The sequence below is a fragment of the Nomascus leucogenys genome, unplaced genomic scaffold, assembly GCF_006542625.1.
Source record: "Nomascus leucogenys isolate Asia unplaced genomic scaffold, Asia_NLE_v1 000707F_120825_qpd_obj, whole genome shotgun sequence".
Classification (NCBI taxonomy): Eukaryota; Metazoa; Chordata; class Mammalia; order Primates; family Hylobatidae; genus Nomascus; species Nomascus leucogenys.
Window position 1 is genome coordinate 97,408 of NW_022095961.1, and position 18,646 is coordinate 116,053.

The 18,646-nt window shown below is 52.6% G+C and overlaps 1 protein-coding gene across 1 annotated transcript; it reads left to right on the forward strand.

The window, feature by feature from the left end:
• The first annotated feature begins 843 nt into the window (after positions 1 to 843).
• Positions 844 to 18,105, forward strand: LOC115833775 (transient receptor potential cation channel subfamily M member 2-like). Its single transcript, XM_030808603.1, has 5 exons — positions 844 to 938; positions 1,727 to 1,815; positions 12,479 to 12,647; positions 14,994 to 15,174; positions 17,882 to 18,105. The coding sequence occupies exons 3-5, from the start codon at positions 12,588 to 12,590 to the stop codon at positions 18,103 to 18,105; spliced, it is 465 nt and encodes a 154-aa protein (XP_030664463.1). The 5' UTR covers positions 844 to 938; positions 1,727 to 1,815; positions 12,479 to 12,587.
• Positions 18,106 to 18,646: the final 541 nt, after the last annotated feature.

Consider the following 18,646-nt stretch of genomic DNA (forward strand, 5'->3'; position numbering starts at 1 on the left):
GTGGATCGCCTGAGGTCAGGAGTTTGAGACCAACCTGACCAACATGGTAAAACCCTGTTGCTACTAAATACAAAACAATTTAGCAGGGTGTGGTGATGGGCACCCATAATCCCAGCTACTGGGGAGGCTAAGGCAGGAGAATCACTTGAACCCGGGAGACGGAGGTTGCAGTGAGCCGAGACTGTGTCACTGCACTCCAGCCTGAGCGACAAAGTGAGACTCCGTCTCAAAAAACAAGAAGAAAAAGAAACTTCCTTTGTGGACAGTGAGGGCTATTTAAAAAATTTTTGGAATATGAAAGTAGTCACTGGTGTCTGGAAGCAGGAAGTGTGCAGAATTGCACAGTTGGGAAACCATGTCGCCGGCAGCTGATGCTGGCGGTGGAGACTTCCCTGTGTGGTGCTCAGTGCAGATGCATCCGTGGGGGAGGGAGCTTTCTCTGGCCCTGCAGTGACCTGAGGTTGTTACCATTATGAACGGCCGCTGGGACCCCCGCATGTGCATGTACTCCCCCCAGAGTGTCCGGGGGCCCCAGCCAAGGGACACAGCTCAGGCAGCTGGGAAGATGTGCAGGCTGATGAAGAGAACCGGATGAGGGCTTCACATGAGGAAGCATGTGGCCGGGTCCTCTCAGAACATCAGCCTCATCTTCCTGTCTCTGATCTATTTCAGCAACCACCCCGTGTGTCTCTAGAACCCCCAGTGTAGTGAGCTGGAGAGAGGACTGTCCTGAGGGCAGCAGGCCTGGTTGCAGCTGGCGTGGGGGTCTCAGGATGGAGCCCTCAACCCTGGGGAAAGCTGGCTCCGAGCAGGAGGAGGGCTTTGGGGGGCCTCCCGGAAGGGTCACTGCCCTGGGGAGGGTCTCCAATCTCCGGCGCAGCAACAGCAGCCTCTTCAAGAGCTGGAGGCTGCAGTGCCCCTTCGGCAACAATGACAAGGTAGGCTTTCTGCTGGTCAGCCTGCAGCTGGCACGTGGCCATGGAGGTCACTGTTGGGCAGGTCATAGCTTGAGGCTGTGACAACGGGGGTGGGAAAGGGTCTGCTGACCTTGGGGGCTGCTGCCCAATCATACCCTTGGGAGAACAGAACTGGGGAGGGTGATGTGTGGCTGGCCTTTCTGGCCTTCTGTGGGTTGCATGATCATTTCCCGTGGTTGGTCTGATTGGGAAATCACTGGGTTAACTCAAAAATGTTGTGCTAGAGTCCTGGCAATCTGTTGCCCATGCTTACCTTGTTGCATAATGATTTCACATCCTTTATCTGATTGGGAGGGCCTGGGCCTGGGCTAGCTTTCCCCGAAGCCCCGGATACAAAGACACAAGTGTGTTGAAAGCACGTGGCATCTTGCAGTCCCCTTGCCAGGCAGCCAGGAAGGTGGTTACCCTTTTCCCGATGGTGCAAGATCCAGGTCCCCAGATCCCTAGCCTCCACGTTTTCCACCACACCACGTTGTTCCCAAGGAAGGTGGTGTTGTATAAACTGTAAAGTGCGTGCACATTCAAATTGGCCCCAAGAGGAAAGGATTTCTTAGCTTCATTGCTCCCTCCTGAATCCCCACCTGAGCGTCTTGGCAAGGTGCTTCTAATCTTTGGCTCGGGGTTGCGCAGGCTTCCTTCCTTCCAGCAAATAGTGTGGAAACTCCTCAAGGAGCTCAGATGTGTCTCCGGGGGGCTGGGTGTGCTCTTTCGAATGTTGGAGGATCTCATTGTGCCGTCTTCACCTTCAGCAAGAAAGCCTCAGTTCATGGATTCCTGAAAACATCAAGAAGAAAGAATGCGTGTATTTTGTGGAAAGTTCCAAGCTGTCTGATGCTGGGTAAGTGACATGATTTGTGTGTCAGGCCTCTGACTTCTTCCTTCTGATCCCACATGGAGTAGCTGATCAGGCCAAGACCCCTCAGGGCCTCAGTGAAGGGTCACTGGAGATAGCTCTGTCTCCGTACGAGGCTTGGAGTCCGTAGAGCATTTCCACCTAACCCTCACAAGCCTCCTGTCGGGGACAGTTGACCCTCATCCTGCCTCGCAGGTGCAGGGACCAAAGTGCAGGGTTTAGGTGACTTGTTCAGGGTCGTAACGGCGCTATCGCACGGCGAGGCCCAGTGGTTTGAACACAGATGCATCCTCTAATCCTCTCATTTCCACACCTGCCCCCACCCCAAGAGAGTGAGTCCCAGGGTCCAGGAACTAGAAGGGCCTTAGGGAGAGTCCACGGCCAGAAGACTGCCCCCCTGCACAGCTTGCCAAAGCCAGAGGCCCGACTTGCCCCCAGGCCCCACAGAGCCCCCTTTGCCCCTCCTCCCCACAGAGCCCACGACTCAGGTGTGGCCAAGACTCCCACCCAGGCAACATGGCCACTGTCTCTGAGTGGCTGGATATGCCCTCCGGAGCCGATGGTGCTCCCCGCAGTTGGCGCCCCTTTAGGCACGAACAGAATGTTGATTCATGTTTGTGTGCCCTCCCCGAGCAACACCCATTTCATGCTCTTCCACAAATGAGCCACACGCTTCCTCCTTTTACTCCATCGCCTGGTGAGCTCCTACTTATCCCTCAAGGCCTATTGCAGATGCCACCTCTGCTGTGCAGCCTCCCTTGACTGTACAAACTCTACCAGGAAGTGAGCTTCCCTCCTACCGCACCGTGTGTTTCTCTTTGATCCCAGCTGTCGTGCTGTAACTGTGTGGCTTTGTGTTCATCTTTCTTGCTAGCTGCTGAGCTTTTGGGGGTCTGGGACGAAAGCCAGAGTATTGTATTAATCCCCAGAGAGTGGCCTTCAGCTCATATTTACTGAATATGGGGAGGGAGAAGCATCCTGTGCTTGGGAAACAAGAAGATTGTGTTGCCCCAGAGTACCTCTAGTGTACTCGGTACATCATCAGAGTTTCACGGTCACCAATATAACAGCTGTCCCTCGGCATCCCTGGGGAATTGTTCCCGGACACCCACGGATACCAAAATCCCATATCTCCTATCAGTCCCCAAATCTCATATCAAGTCATTGATATGAGATGGTGTGGTATTTGCATATAAATTATGCACATCCTTCAGCATACTTTAAATCATCTCTAGATTACTTATAATACCTGATACAATGTAGATGTTATAAAAATAGTTATACTGCATTTAAAAAAATTGTATTTTTGGGCCGGGTGCGGTGGCTCAGGCCTGTAATCCCAGCACTTTGGGAGGCCAAGGCAGGCGGATCACGATGGCAGGAGATTGAGACCATCCTGGCTAACACGGTGAAACCCCGTCTCCACTAAAAATACAAAAAATTCCCCGGGGGTGGTGGCGGGTGCCTGTAGTCCCAGCTACTCTGGAGGCTGAGGCAGGAGAATGGCGTGAGGCCAGGAGGCGGAGCTTGCAGTGAGCCTTGATCGTGCCACTGCACTCCAGCCTGGGCGACAGAGTGAGACTCCATCTCAAAAAAAAAAAAAAAAAAAAAATTGTATTTTTGTTGTTGTGTGGGTTTTTTCTTTTTCGAGACAGTCTTGCTCTGTCACCCAGCCTGGAGTGCCGTGGCACCATCTTGGCTCACTGCAACCTCCTCCTCCTGGGTTCAAGGGATTCTCCTGCCTCAGCCTCCCGAGTAGCTGAGACTACAGGCATGCGCCACCACGTCTGGCTAATTTTTGTATTTTTAGTAGAGATGGGGTTTCGCCATGTTGGCCAGGCTAGTCTCGATCGAACTCCTGACCTCAAGTGATCCACCCGCCTCGGCCTCCCAAAGTGCTGGGATTACAGGTGTGAGCTACCGTGCCTGGCCAACGTGTTGTTATTTTATTTTTTTTGAGATGGAGTCTCGCTCTGTCTCCTAGCTGGAGTGCAGTGGTTCAATCTCAGCTCACTGCAACCTCTACATCCCGGGTTCAAGCGATTCTCCTGCCTCAGCCTCCCGAGTAGCTGAGATTACAGGCATGCGCCACTACGTCTGGCTAATTTTTGTATTTTTAGTAGAGACGGGGTTTCACCATGTTGGTCAGACTGGTCTCAAACTCCTGACCTCATGATCTGCCCGCCTCAGCCTCTCAAAGTGCTAGGATCACAGGCGTGAGCCACCGCATCCGGCCATGTTATTTTTAATTGTTTTTTTTTCCTGAATATTTTTAGTCTGCGTTTGGCTGAATCTGCAGATGCAGAACTCGCGGCCATGGAGGGCTGGATGTACAGACAGTGAGGAAGAGCCCCATGTGGAAGGAGCGGGGTCTGTAGAGCAGTGGTGCTCCAGCCTCGGAGCGCACCCTTGTTACTGGAAAGGGGTCCCGATCCAGACCCCAAGGGTGGGTTCTTGGGTCTCACACGAGAAAGTATTTGGAGCAAGTCCACAGAGTAAAGTGAAAGCAAGTTATTAGCAAAGTAAAGGAATAAAAGAATGGCTCCTCCATAGGCAGAGCAGCCCTGAGGGCTGCTGCTTGGCTATTTTTTTTTTTTTTTTTTTTTGAGACCAGGTCTTGCTCTGTCGCCCAGGCTGGAGTGCAATGGTGTGATCTTGGCTCACTGCAGCCTTCATTTCCTAGGTTCATGTGATTCACCATGTTGGCCAGACTGGTCTGGAACTCCTGACCTCAGGTGATCCACTAGCCTTGGCCTCCCAAAGTGCTGGGATTTCAGGCATAAGCCACCGTGCTTGGCTGGTTGGCTATTTTTATGGTAGTTTTGGATCATGTTGTAAACAAGGGTGGATTATTCATGAGTTTTATGGGAAACGGGCGGGGATTTCCCAGAACTGATTTCCCCTTTCTTTCAGATCATATAGGGTATTTCTGATGTTGCCATGGCATGTGTAAACTGTCATGGCACTGGTGGGAGTGTCTCTTACATGCTAATATATTATAATTAGCCTGTAATGGGCAGTGAGGATAACCGGAGCCCGCTTTGTCGCCGTCTTGGTTTTGGTGGGTTTTAGCCAGTGTCTTGTACCCTGTTTTATCAGCAAGGTCTTTGTGACCTGTGTCTTGTGCCGACCTCTTGTCTCATCCTGTGACTTAGAATGCCTTAACCATCTGGGAATGCAGCCCAGTAGGTTTCAGCCTCATTTCACCCAGCACCTATTCAAGATGGACTCACTCTGGTTTGAACGCCGCTGACACCGTGACCTGCTGTGTCCTGAGAAGCCTAGGTGAGGTCCTGTGGGTCTGGAGCCTCTGCTGGTCGGCTCTGCGTGCTTCTCACGTGGAAGTGGAAACCCTTGGGGCAGCAGGGCCCAGAGAGGAAGGGGTGCTGACCTGGATCAGATGTAAGCAGGACAGACTTGCTTCTGGAGGTCCCCAAAGCCATCCCCCATGCTCAGGGGTTTGCTAGGACTCACAGCTGTGCACACAGCTAAGGTTTATCATGGTGAAGGCCTACGTGGTGGGCTTGACAAGGGAGAAAGACACAGGCCGAGTCTGGAGAATCTGAGGGCAGGCTGCTGCTGCTTTCCTGTGCAGGCGCCATGCGTGCTCCTTCCTCCAGCCAAGAAGAACGTGGCAACCTGCGAAGCCCATTCGAGGCTCAGAGCCCAGGGCGTGCATCCTGTGCTGGCCACGTGGGCCCCTCTGCATGGCAACCACCTAAATCCCAGACTCCCAGCAGAAAAGCAGCTGTTCAGCATAAACCCACTGCAGGAACAGTCCAGGCCCAGCAAAGCACTCCTAGCAGTCAGGGGACGGAGAGGAGCTCCAAAAGCCCCATCCCCAGACACCACCTTGAAGGCAGGCCCCTCTGAGGAGGCAGCCTGAGATCTGCTGCGCCGAGTCTGTCCCGCACAGAAGCGTCTCTCATCTCACCAACCACGGTGGTCACTGCAGCAGGATGGGAAGAGGGACCAGGTGTGTTCCTGGCTGCTCCTTCCTGAGGAGTGGATGGAGTGTCCCTCCTTCTTGTGGAAAGACCAGGGCGGAGCGAGTGGTGAGCATCGTCTGCCACAAACACAGCTTCTGAAGCAGATTTATTTATACCACTCACGTGTTTCCATTAAGCATGGTAGGGTCTTCCCACTGCACTCGTCCAGACCTGGAGCCCCTCGACACCCGCCCGGGGAATCCCACTGCTTAGCCCCACGTCCTGGTAACCCTCCTCAGCTCTGCACAGACTCGTCTCATTTCCGTGTCTGCTGTGGCCACCCTGGTCCAGACCTTTGTGTTCACATTTTTCCACCATGGATCTCGTGACCTTGGGCAGATGACTTCTCTTCCCTGGGCCACCAATCCTCATCTGTGAAGCGCAGAGACTGGAGGGGATGCCTCAGAATTCAGGCGCACATGCGGTGGGGGTGGGGGAGGTGGGGGGTGGCGGGGGAAGGAAGGAGCCCAGGTTGGAGAGAATACACCTCCAAGAGCTCTCATTTTCCATGGGGTGCCGGGGATGGCGTCCCGTTTACGCCTATCTGGGCCGAGTTCCGAGCAACTCTCTGGTGATGTAATTTCTGGGTCAGTGGCCACAGTGCAGTTTCCAGCATCACATCAGGCTTGCAAACACCACGCAGGTTTAAGTTGCAATCTCATCAGAGGTGATGGTTCAAGGAGAAGAGGGACAGGAGGTAGCTTGTGATAGGCTGTTAGGAACACACACGGACATCTGGGGCAGTATTGGAGCAAGACGGGAGAGCTCAGGTCCTTGTCCAGGGAACTCCTTTCCCCACCTTGGACCCAGGTCTCTCATCCATAAACAGTGGAGGTCACATTGTGTCCGGAGTTGGTTCCTTCCGGTGGGTTCTTGGTCTCGCTGACTTCAAGAATGAAGCCGGGGACCTTCGCAGGGAGTGTTACAGCTCTTGAAGGTGGCACGGACCCAAAGAGTGAGCAGCAGCAAGATTTATTGTGAAGAGCGAAAGAACAAAGATTCCACAGCGTGGAAGGGGACCCGAGCAGTTTGCCACTGCTGGCTGGAGGGGTGGCCAGCTTTTATTCCCTTATTTGTCCCCACCTGTGTCCTGCTGATTGGTCCATTTTACAGAGTGCTGATTGGTCCATTTTACAGAGCGCTGATTGGTCCATTTTACAGAGCGCTGATTGGTCCATTTTACAGAGCACTGCTTGGTCCATTTTACAGTGTGCTGATTGATCCATTTTACAGAGCGCTGCTTGGTCCATTTTACAGTGTGCTGATTGATCCATTTTACAGAGCCCTGCTTGGTCTATTTTACAGAGCGCTGATTGGTCCATTTTACAGAGCGCTGCTTGGTCCATTTGACAGAGCGCTGATTGGTCCATTTTACAGAGCGCGGATTGGTCCATTTTACAGTGTGCTGATTGGTCCATTTTACAGAGTGCTGATTGGTCCATTTTACAGTGTGCTGATTGGTCCATTTTACAGTGTGCGGATTGGTCCATTTTACAGTGTGCTGATTGGTCCACTTTACGGTGTGCGGATTGGTCCATTTTATGGTGTGCTGATTGGTCCATTTTAAAGAGCACTGATTGGTCCATTTTATGGTGTGCTGATTGGCGCATTTTACAATCCTCTTGTAAGACAGAAAAGTTTTCCAAGTCTGCACCCAACCCAGAAGTCTAGCTGGCTTCACCTGTCAACATCAGGTGCTCACAAGATCCCTGCAAGTATGAAGTGCCTTGAGCGTGACCTTAGGGGTTTGTAAGGATTTGGATTTGTAGGGTGCACATCCGGGAGGAATTATTTTTCCCATTTTAATGGTTGAGAAACTGAGTGTAGAAACATCTGAGATCACACAGTCACTGCGTGGTGGGGAAACCCGTTTCCTTTCTCACTGCTCAGTGGTCTTTCCCCTGTGCCATCTGGTTCAGGTTTCATCTGGTTTTAGAGTTTTGTTTTTTTTTTTAAATTCCCTTATTTGTCCCCGCCCATGTCCTGCTGATTGGTCCATTTTACAGAGCGCTGATTGGTCCATTTTATAAAGCACTGATTGGTCCATTTTATAAAGCACTGATTGGTCCATTTTTTTCCTGTCTCATCTGTATATATATATACACATATATGCACATATATATACATATATATAATACATATATATACACATATATACATATATACACACATATATACACATACATATATTTACATATATACACACATATATACACATACATATATTTACATATATACACACATATATACACATACATATATTTACATATATACACACACACACATATATATATATTTATTTATTTTTTTTTTTTGAGACGGAGTCTTGCTCTGTCGCCCAGGCTGGAGTACAATGGCCCAATCTTGGCTCACTGCAACCTTCACCTCCCGGCTTCAAGCGATTCTCCTGCCTCAGCTTCCTGAGTAGCTGGGACTACAGGTGTGCACCATCACACCTGGCTAATTTTTGTATTTTTAGTAGAGACAGGGTTTCACCACATTAGCCAGGCTGGTCTCGAACTCTTGACCTTGTGATCCGCCCACATCAGCCTCCCAGAGTGCTGGGATTACAGGCGTGAGGCACCATGCCTGGCCTCATCTGAAATTTTCTAGGTTATTTGTTACCAGCAAAAAATAGGAATCTAAAAATATTGTGGATTAACAATTAAACAAGTTATAAAGAACACATAAATTTATCTCTTCTTGCCCTGAAACACTAATGAATTGCAGTAAAAGAACAAAAAGACTTTAACCCACAAAGAAAAAAGAGGGAAAGTAGCAGTTGAAGAAAGAGATTGCTGCATTCTTGCCAGGGAAGGGGAGGAGGCAGAGCAGCAGGTCCTGAAGGCTGGCGACTCTGGCAGCTCCTGCTGTCCCCGGGCGAGGGGAGGAGGTGGGAGACCTTGGGCGAGGTGCTAGCCCCATGTCATCTGCTTGGAGCCTCCATTTGTGTGTGCTTTTAACTTTTTATTTTGAAATAATTATAGATGTACAGAAGTTCCAAAGATACTACAGATGGGCCCCACAGTTCCACCTGTGGCCACATTCTGCATAACTGTAGTACAGTACCCAAGCCAGGAATTAAAGCTGGTAGAATGTATGTGTTTAGTTTTATGTCTTTTTTTTTTTTTTTTTTTTTGAGATGGAGTTTCGCTCTGCTGCCCAGGCTGGAGTGCAGTGGCACCACACCAGCTCACTGCAATCTCCGCCTCCTGGGTTCAAGCGATTCTCCTGCCTCAGCCTCCTGAGTAGCTGGGACTACAGGTGAGCGCTATCACGCCCAGCTAATGTTTATATTTTTAGTAGAGATGGGGTTTCACCATGTTGGTCAGGCTGGTCTCAGACTCCGGACCTCAAGTGATCTGCCTGCCTCGGCCTCCCAAAGTGCTGGGATTACAGGTGTGAGCCACTGCTCCTGGACTTATGTCATTTTTCACATGTGTATTTGTGTAACTACCACCGTGGTCAAGACACAGCACTGTCCGTCTCCACCGAGCTCTTCCTGTACTTCCTCTGTATGGTCAGCTCACCTCCCTCATCATCCCTGATCCCTGCAACCACCAATCTTTCTTCATGCCTATCATTGTGTCATTTCGAGGATGTTACATCAATGGAATCATACGCTACATGACCTGTGTCTTTTCCCCTCAGCACAGCACACTTGATATCCATCCAAGTTGCTGCTTATGTCAATATTATTATTATTATTATTATTATTATTATTATTTTTGAGATGGAGTCTCGTTCTGTCTCCCAGGCTGGAGTGCAATGGCATGATCTCAGCTTACTGCAACCTCTGCCTCTTGGCGACTGGGAGTAGCTGGGACTACAGGCATGCGCCACCACACCTGGCTAATTTTTGTATTTTTAGTAGAGACGGGGCTTCACCGTGTTGGCCAGGATGGCTTTGAACTCCTGACCTCAAGTGATCCACTCGCCTTGGCCTCCCACAGTGCTGGGATTGCAGGTGTGAGCTACCACGCTTGGCCTTGTGTCAATATTATTTAACTGCTAAATATTCCTTTCCCTTTCACCTTGCCTGTGTCATTACACTTCAAGTGAGATTTTGGTAGACATCAAATAATTGGGTCCTATTTTTTTAAATACATTCTGTCAATCTGTTTTTTAATTGTCGTATTTAGAAAATTTATATTTAGTGTAATTATTGGTATGTTAGGGCTTATGTCTGCCATTGTATTTTTTGTTTTCTGTTCTGTTTTTTTTGTTTGTTTGTTTGCCTTCTTGTGGGTTACTTGAACATTTTTTAGAATTCTATTTTGATTATTCATACTATTTTTGTTTTTTGGAGACAGGGTCTCACTCTGTTGCCCAGGCTGGAGTGCAGTGACACAATCTCGGCTCATTACACCCTCCACCTCGCTGGGCTCAGGTGATCCTCCCACCTCAGCCTCCTGAATAGCTGAGACTACAGGCAGGCACCACCATGCCCGGTTAATTTTTGTGTTTTTGGTAGAGACAAGGTTTGGCCATGTTGCCCAGGCTGGTCTCAAACTCCTGAGCTCAAGCAATCTGCCCACCTTGGCCTCCCAAAGTATTGGGATTACAGGTGTGAGCCACTGTTTACAGCATACTATTTTTGAGTGTATCTTCTTGTATCACTTTTTTTTTAAAAGGGGTTGCTCTAGATAGTATATTATATAATATAGCTTATCACAATCTACCGATGTTGAAATTTTACCAGTTTGAGTGAAGTATAGAAACATTATCTCCTTTAACATCTTATCTTATCTCCCCTTCTTAATCTATAATATAATTGCTTGAAATATTTCTTCTGCATATATTGAAATCAGGGCAGGGCACGGTGGCTCAAGACTGTAATCCTAGCACTTTGGGAAGCTGAGGCGGGCGGATCACGAGGTCAGGAGATAGAGACCATCCTGGCTAACACGGTGAAACCCCGTCTCTACTAAAAATACAAAAACAAAAACAAAAAATAGCCAGATGTGGTGGTGGGTGCCTGTGGTCCCAGCTACTTGGGAGATTGAGGCGGGAGAATGGCGTGAACCCGGGAGGCGGAGCTTGTAGTGAGCAGAGATCGGCGCCACTGCACTCCAGCCTGGGTGACAGAGCGAGACTCCATTTCAAGAAAAAAAAAAAAAAAAGAAAGAAAACCATGGCAGATAGTGTTATAATTTTTGCTTCAGCCATCAAACATCAGTTAGGAAATTCAAGCGGTTACTCTTTTTGTTATTCTTTCTTTCTTTCAGATATTCCAAAATTCCTTCTTTTCTTGTTTCCTTTCTGTTTAGAGAATGTCCTTTAGCTATTCTTTTAGGGTGTGTCTGCTGGTGACAAATTCCCTAGCCTTCCTTCAATTAAGAAGGTCCCAACTTCCTGTCATTTCTGAGGTTTTTTTTTTTTTTTTTTTTTTTTTGAGGAGTCTCCCACTGTTGCCCAGGCTGGAGTGCAGTGGTGCCATCTTGGCTCACTGCAACTTCCACCTCCTGGGTTCAAGCGAGTCTCCTGCCTCAGCTTCCCGAGTGGCTGGGGTTATAGGCGGCTGCCACCATGCCCAGCTAATTTTTCGGATTTTAGTAGAGACAGGGTTTCACCATGTTGGCCATGTTGGTCTCAAACTCCTGACCTCATGATCCACCCGCCTCAGCTTCCCAAAGGGCTGGGATTATAGGCATGAGCCACTGAGCCTGGCCGCTTTTAAAATTTTTTATTTGTTTTTAGTTTTCGGAAGTTTAACTGTTATGTGTCTTGGCATGTATCTCTTTGGGTTTATCCTGCCTGGTGTTCACTCAGATTGTGGAGTGTGTAGGTTTATGTCTTTTTTGTCAAATATGGGAAATTTTGGCCATGACTTCTTTCCATACATTTTCAGGATCACTGTCTTTTTCTTTTCCTTCTGGAACTCTGAGCATGAATGTATGATCTTTTGTTATAGTGCTGCAGGTCCCGGAGGTTTTGTTTACTTGTGTATTTTTTCTTTGTTGTTGTTTGTTTTCTCTCTGTGGTTCTTAGTGGGCAATTTCTACTGTTCTATCTTCTTGCTCCTGGGTTCTTTCCTCTATCTCCTCCATCCTGCTCTTGGGTCCATCCATTGAGTTTTTTATTTCGGTTACTGTATTTTTCAGTTCTAAAGTTTTCATTTGGTATATCTTCTCTTTTTTTTACTGGAAATTTATATTTTTTCATTTGTTTTGAGCATGTTCATGATTGCTTGTTGAAGCATTTCTAATGTGGCTGCTTTAAAATCATTTTCAGATAATTCTAACATCTGTGTCATCTTGGTGTTGGTGGCTGTTAGCTGTCTTTTTTCATCCTGGTTAAGATTCTCCTGTCTCCTTGTAAAACTAGTGATTTTGATTGAAACCTTGATAGTTTAGATTTTATGTTAAGAGACTCAAGATCTTGAGTCTCCCTCCCACGAAGGGTGACGTCTAAGCCCCCCCGTAGCCTCCACTGATCCACTGACACTTCCTGGGGAGGCTTCTTGTTACTGCTGAGGGTGAGAAGAGTTCCAGCCCACCTTTAGGCCTCTGCTGCCTTCCCCATGGCTGGAAGGGCAGGTGCTTTGTTTTTGCTGGGTGGGAGAAGGTTGTGGCTTTCCACTGGGCCTCCTCTGATGCCTTCACAGGGAGCAGGAAGGGCACCACACTCCCTGGGTGACTGGTGCTGTGTCTTTGCAGGAAGGTGGTGTGTCAGTGTGGCTACACACGTGAGCAGCACTTGGAGGAGGCTACCAAGCCCCACACCTTCCAGGGCACACAGTGGGACCCAAAGAAACATGTCCAGGAGATGCCAACAGATGCCTTTGGTGACATCGTCTTCACGGGCCTGAGCCAGAAGGTGAAAAAGGTTGGTTTCCATCACTCTTGCTCTGAATTGTAGGTGGAGCTGCATGGCCCCATAGTGACACGCGGTGGTCGGCATTTCCTGGGGCAAGAGCAGGAGGCTGGCAAAGTTCCAGGGTGCATAGAGCCCACTGCACAGCAAGGGAGAGGGCGGGTAGGGGCTCTGCAAGGCAAGCAAGAGATGCACCCCACTCTCAGAGTGCTTGGCCATCTGCAAAGCAGGGTGGGGCACAGTGAGCTTTCTAGGAAGGTGCAAGCCAGGAGTGGTGAGTGAATTCTGGCTGGGTGTCCCTGGGTGGCATTTGTCAGGGCCTGGGAGGGAGTAGGGAGGAAGGAGAGGGATGCAGGACACAGACGCGCTCAGGGTGTGCTGGGGGAATGGTAGGAAGGGTGTGGGGAGGGAGGGAAAAGCAGGGGGAAGGGGCCCAGGATAGCAGGGAGGCCCGTGTGGCAAGTCTGGAAGCAAACGTTGAGAGTCCTTGCGAGGAGGCTGGGCCAGGCATGGCGGGATCCAGGCTGAGCCTGGCCTGTAGGAGAGCGCTGTGAGGGTGCAGACTGCTGGAGGGAGGCCCAACTGCAGGGTTGGGTTCTCTCATGCACAACCTCACTGAGCTCCCTGGACCAGCCATCTCTGACCAATTCTCAGGCCCCATCCCAGGCCTGTGGAGTCAGAGGCTCGGCCGCTTGCGTGTTGACCAGCCTTCTGGAGGGTTCTGAGACTCGCGTGTTGACCAGCCTTCTGGAGGGTTCTGAGACTCGCATGTTGACCAGCCTTCTGGAGGGTTCTGAGACTCGCATGTTGACCAGCCTTCTGGAGGGTTCTGAGACTCGCGTGTTGACCAGCCTTCTGGAGGGTTCTGAGACTCGCGTGTTGACCAGCCTTCTGGAGGGTTCTGAGACAGTGATTGGGTGCCACTGTCCTGGGGGGGTGGTGGCACTGATCCCTGTGCTAGGGTCTGGAGCCCTGAACTTGGTACCTGCCGAGTGTGACCTGTCCACTCGATGTGTGGTGATGCCATGAGGTGGCCAAAGAGGTTGAGTGGCAGGTCCCAGAGACGGGGTCGTGTGGCCCCACGCTTCCTGGCTGGCACAGCCCTTGAGCCATCCTGTGTCACCATGACACGTGGGTGTTCTCCAGGCCCCTGGGCCCTCTGTCGCTGTGGTCACGGGGATAGTCCTGTTGTTGGGTTTCAGGTGAGGGATTGAGGTATGGGAAGGCCCCACACTTTGTCCAAGGCCACCGTGGCCGTGGCAGTGCTGGGTTTGAATCCAGCTCTGGGGTTCTGGCTGCATCCCTCCCCCAACCCCCCTGGCTTCTCCCAGCCCCCTCCCTGCAGCTGCCGACAGGGGCCGGTGGTGTGAGGGAAAAACGCCTGTGGCCTGACAGTGAGTGACACCAGAGACACAGACCCTGTGGTGCAGCAGGTCTGCCTCGAAGCCCGGGAGCGTCCACCATGCAGGCCGCAGCCCTGCTCCTCCCAGGGAGACCAGCACCTCCAGATGCCTGGTGGACCCGGTGGGACCCACGTTCTGATGGTGACAGGCACCGTGGTTGTGGGTTAACTGGACCTTCTTTAGTGACAATGCTACCACATGTTTGTTTTGAGGGCACCTAATGGCATTTCTGGATTTCACCCATCACCTTTGTGTCTCTGGTGGGCCAATCCCGGCGGAGATTGCAGGCCCGGCTGGGTCTCTTCAGACACAGCCTGCCTAGCGGAACAGGGAAAGTCGACTGCGTACTTGTGAGGGTCTCCTGGAGCACGAGGGGCCAGAGTGATGACAGAGCCTGGGAGAGCCGTGTTCAGACGGGAGGCAGAGGAAGCTGGGCCCGCTGAGTCCCCAGGATGGGCCAGGGCACAGGGGCCACAGAGCAGAGGGGACAGGGCAGAGGGGACAGGAGAGGGGACAGGCGCGGGGGCAGTGCTGGGCACACAAGGACAGGAGGGCAGAGACCCCGGTGCAGGAGCTGATTAGACCCCGGGGAGGCAGGGCCCAGGCGCTATGGCCGGAATTGGAGTCTATGCTGGCGCCTGTTTGAGAGGCGCCCCCAAAATCGAGAGGAAGAGGAAAAAGTGGGTGCTGTGGGGGCACGAGTGCTGGGGGAGGTTTGCTGAGGGCGATCCTTGTCCCCAAGGGACGGCCTGTTGCTCCTGGCTCGGGCCTCTCTGCCTCCCTCTTCTCTCATGATCCGTGCCCTGCCCACATGGGGACCCCTTTTCTGGGTCTCAGCTGGAAAAGTTTGCGGTGTCTGCCGCCCGCTGGGGCCTCTCTGCGTGGCCTGTGTGGGTCGGTGCTGTCCCTGACCACGGACACACGAGTTCCCTCTGCCGTCTTCCCTGTCCCGCAGTACGTCCGAGTCTCCCAGGACACGCCCTCCAGCGTGATCTACCACCTCATGACCCAGCACTGGGGGCTGGACGTCCCCAATCTCCTGATCTCGGTGACCGGGGGGGCCAAGAACTTCAACATGAAGCCGCGGCTGAAGAGCATTTTCCGCAGAGGTCTGGTCAAGGTGGCTCAGACCACAGGTAACTCGGAGGCTGGAGGGACGCGAGGCCCCGGCGGGTGGGGTGGGCTCTGGAGGCAGTGCCGGGGCAGTCAGGGCCATCAGGACCCAAAAAGTCCCTGGGAGCCACCGAGGCTGTGCCCCAGCCTGAGTTGGACCCATGCACCCCTCACCTGGGCACTGCTGCTCCCTGACGCCGGTGCTGCCCCTGGCTTGCCTGTGGGCTGGAGATGGCTCAGTGTGTGGCCCTGCTGGTACCCAGGGCCAAGCAGAGATGAGAACCTCGGTGGCCTGGGAACCTCGGTGGACTGGGTGCATGGCTGGGGCCAGTGTTGTGGGCCAGTTGTGGGGGTCAGCGAGAGTTCCCAGTCATCAGACTTTCCATTATCATGTTTTTCCATCAAAATCAGGCAAGGAGCATTATTATTTCCATCTTTTCACTTGAGGCAACTGCCTGGTTGGAGTCAAATCACCTCCCAAGGCTGCACCACTGGTGAGAGCCAGGCAGGGACCCAGTCCTGGTGGATGGTGTGAGATCCCAGGTGCCGTGACCTGGTGCCCCGCCCCATCCTAATTCCATGGGGAGGGGGCCCCAAGTCCTCAAGGCTCCCGGGCCTCCCTGGAGGGGACTGTGGATGAATAGTGAGGCCCTGAGGTGATTACTCGGCAATGTTGCATCCGGATGGGCCTAGAGTCACCCCGCTCTTCCTGGGGTCTGGTCTTTGCCTCGAAGTGGAGTCGTAACTGAGCCTGACTTGGCCTACACGGCTCACAGAGTCCGCAGTTTCATTGTCTGCCTGGTGACTGTGAGGCACGGCTGCATCTTTTGACCTGTGAGCCCCACAGCCCTGCTTGTAAAATGACCAGACCTTTTCTCAGCCTGGTCACGTGGGACTCGGTTTAACGCAGGTCACCATCCCACAGGCACTTTCCGAAGCTTTGCTGCCTCAAATAATGCTGTGGATTTGTTCGGGTCTCACCTGCTCCAGGTCTCAATGTTGCATTTTTTTAGCTTTCAATATCAATGTCCTTGTTGTCTGTTTCCTGGCCCAAAGCCAGTACCACCTTTTCAATTGTTATCTATCTATCTATCTCCATCCATCATCCATCCCTCCATCCATTTATTTTTGAGACAGGGTCTCGCTCTGTTCCCCAGGTTGGAGTGCAGTAGCATGATCTCAGCTCATTGCAGCCTCGACCTCTTGGGCTCAGGTGATACTCCTGCCTCCGCCTCCCGAGTTGCTGGGACTAGAGGCGTATGCTGCCATGCCAGGCTAATTTTTGTAGAGACAAGCTCTATGTTGTCCAGGCTGGTCTTCAACTCCTGGGCTCAAGTAATCTTCCTGCCTCGGCCTCCCAAAGTGCTGGGATAACAGGCGTGAGCCACTGTGCCTGGCCGATTGGCTGTTTTTTTTTTTTTTTTGGAGACGGAGTCTTGCTCTGTCACCCAGGCTGGAGTGCAGTGGTGGTGGTGCTATCTCAGCTCACTGCAACCTCTGCTTCCTGAGTTCAAGCAATTCTCCTGCCTCAGCCTCCTGAGTAGCTGGGACTGCAGGTGTGTGCTACCATGTCTGGCTAATTTTTGTATTTTTAGTAGAGACAGGGTTTCACCATGTTGGCCAGGCTGGTCTCGAACTCCTGACCTCAGGTGATCTGCCCACCTCGGCCTCCCAAAGTGCTGGGATTACAGGCGTGAGCCACCACGCCAGGCCTGATTGTTGTTTTTATGGCAACACTGTGACCCAGCCTTTGATATGGCAGCATTGCACCAGGGACAAACCCCGAAAGTGAACAAATGTGACTTTTGCTGGTGCCTCAAGGAGAGGCTGTGGGGCAGCAGCTGTGGCCTCACCTGTGCCTCTCACCCTGGGGCAGCCCAGGAGAGCAGACCCCTGGGGACCTCCTGCTCTCAGGCAAAGCTGCCGCCAGCTCACGACACTGGGTCAGGCCAGATGTGGGGTGGGAGATGTGTTTCTTTTTTTCTTTTTTTTTTTTTTTTGAGACGGAGTTTCACTCTTGTTGCCCAGGCTGGAGTGCAATGGCATGATCTTGGCTCACTGCAGTCTCCGCCTCCCGGGTTCAAGCGATTCTCCTGCCTCAGCCTCCTGAGTAGCTGGTGTTACAGGCATGTGCCACCACACCCAGCTAATTTTGTATTTTTAGTAGAGATGGGGTTTCCCTGTGTTGGTCAGGCTGGTCTCGAACTCCCAACCTCAGGTGATCTGCCTGCCTCGGCCTCCCAAAGTGCTGGGATTACAGGTGTGAGCCAGCGCATCCGGCCACAGGTGTGTTCTTACAGGGGTGGCTGCAAACCACCGGCAGCAGATGGCGGGTGGGAGGTGTGGGGTATCCTTCCTAGGGACCAGGCTGAGTGGTGGCAGCGAGGAAGCACTCTGCCGCACCTGGGTCCTGAAAGCTGTACGGAAGAGGGAAAGCAAAATAGAAGAATGCAGACAGCGTGCTGAGAACCGCGATCCTGAGACTGGGGCCTGAGGAGGCAGCAGGGACCAGGGAGAGGGGCGGGGCCTGCTCCTGTTCTCACCCCACCTGAGCACGGTGGGAACCTCGGTTCCTTACACCTGATGCTGGTTTGAAAGCCCCTGAGTGAGGAGCTCTGCGTTGATGGGGGCGGGGCATCGCTGAGCCTAGAGGGGCTCAGGCGTCAGGCTCCTGGGTGTCAGGGTGCCCCTCAGTGCTGCAGGGCCTGCCCACCCGTGCTCCTTCCCCAGGGGCCTGGATCATCACAGGGGGGTCCCACGCCGGCGTCATGAAGCAGGTAGGCGAGGCGGTGCGGGACTTCAGCCTGAGTAGCAGCTACAAGGAAGGCGAGCTCATCACCATCGGAGTCGCCACCTGGGGCACTCTCCACCGCCGCGAGAGTCTGATCCATCCCACGGTGAGTGCGGCCCCCGAGGGAGGGGAGCCTAAGACCAGGGGTGTGGGTGACGTCTGACCGGGCGCTGTTGTGGGGAGCAGGCGGATTGTGCAGGGGCCGGGGTGTGGCTGAGGTCTGACTGGGTGTTGTGGGGAGCAGGCGGATTGTGCAGGGGCTGGGGTGTGGGTGAGGTCTGACTGGGTGTTGTGGGGAGCAGGCGGATTGTGCAGGGGCTGGGGTGTGGGTGAGGTCTGACCGGGTGCTGTGGGAGCAGGTGGAGTGTGCAGGGAGGTGGGTGTGGGTGAGGTCTGACCGGGTGCTGTGGGGAGCAGGTGGAGTGTGAGGGGGGTGGGGTGTGGGTGAGGTCTGACCGGGTGCTGTGGGGAGCAGGTGGAGTGTGCAGGGGAGGTGGGGTGTGGGTGAGGTCTGACCGGGGTGCTGTTGTGGGGGAGCAGGCAGATTGTGCAGGGGCTGGGGTGTGGGTGAGGTCTGACCGGGTGCTGCAGGGAGCAGGTGGAGTGTGCAGGGGAGGTGGGGTGTGGGTGAGGTCTGACCAGGTGTTGTGGGGAGCAGGTGGAGTGTGCAGGGGAGGTGGGGTGTGGGTGAGGTCTGACCGGGT

Bases quoted from the DNA above. Each gene is read 5' to 3' on its own strand.
- LOC115833775 (XM_030808603.1), top strand. From the start codon at position 12,588: ATGCCAACAGATGCCTTTGGTGACATCGTCTTCACGGGCCTGAGCCAG. The intron at 12,648-14,993 runs GTTGGTTTCCAT...CCTGTCCCGCAG, and splicing joins TGAGCCAGAAGGTGAAAAAG to TACGTCCGAGTCTCCCAGGA. The intron at 15,175-17,881 runs GTAACTCGGAGG...CTCCTTCCCCAG, and splicing joins CAAGGTGGCTCAGACCACAG to GGGCCTGGATCATCACAGGG.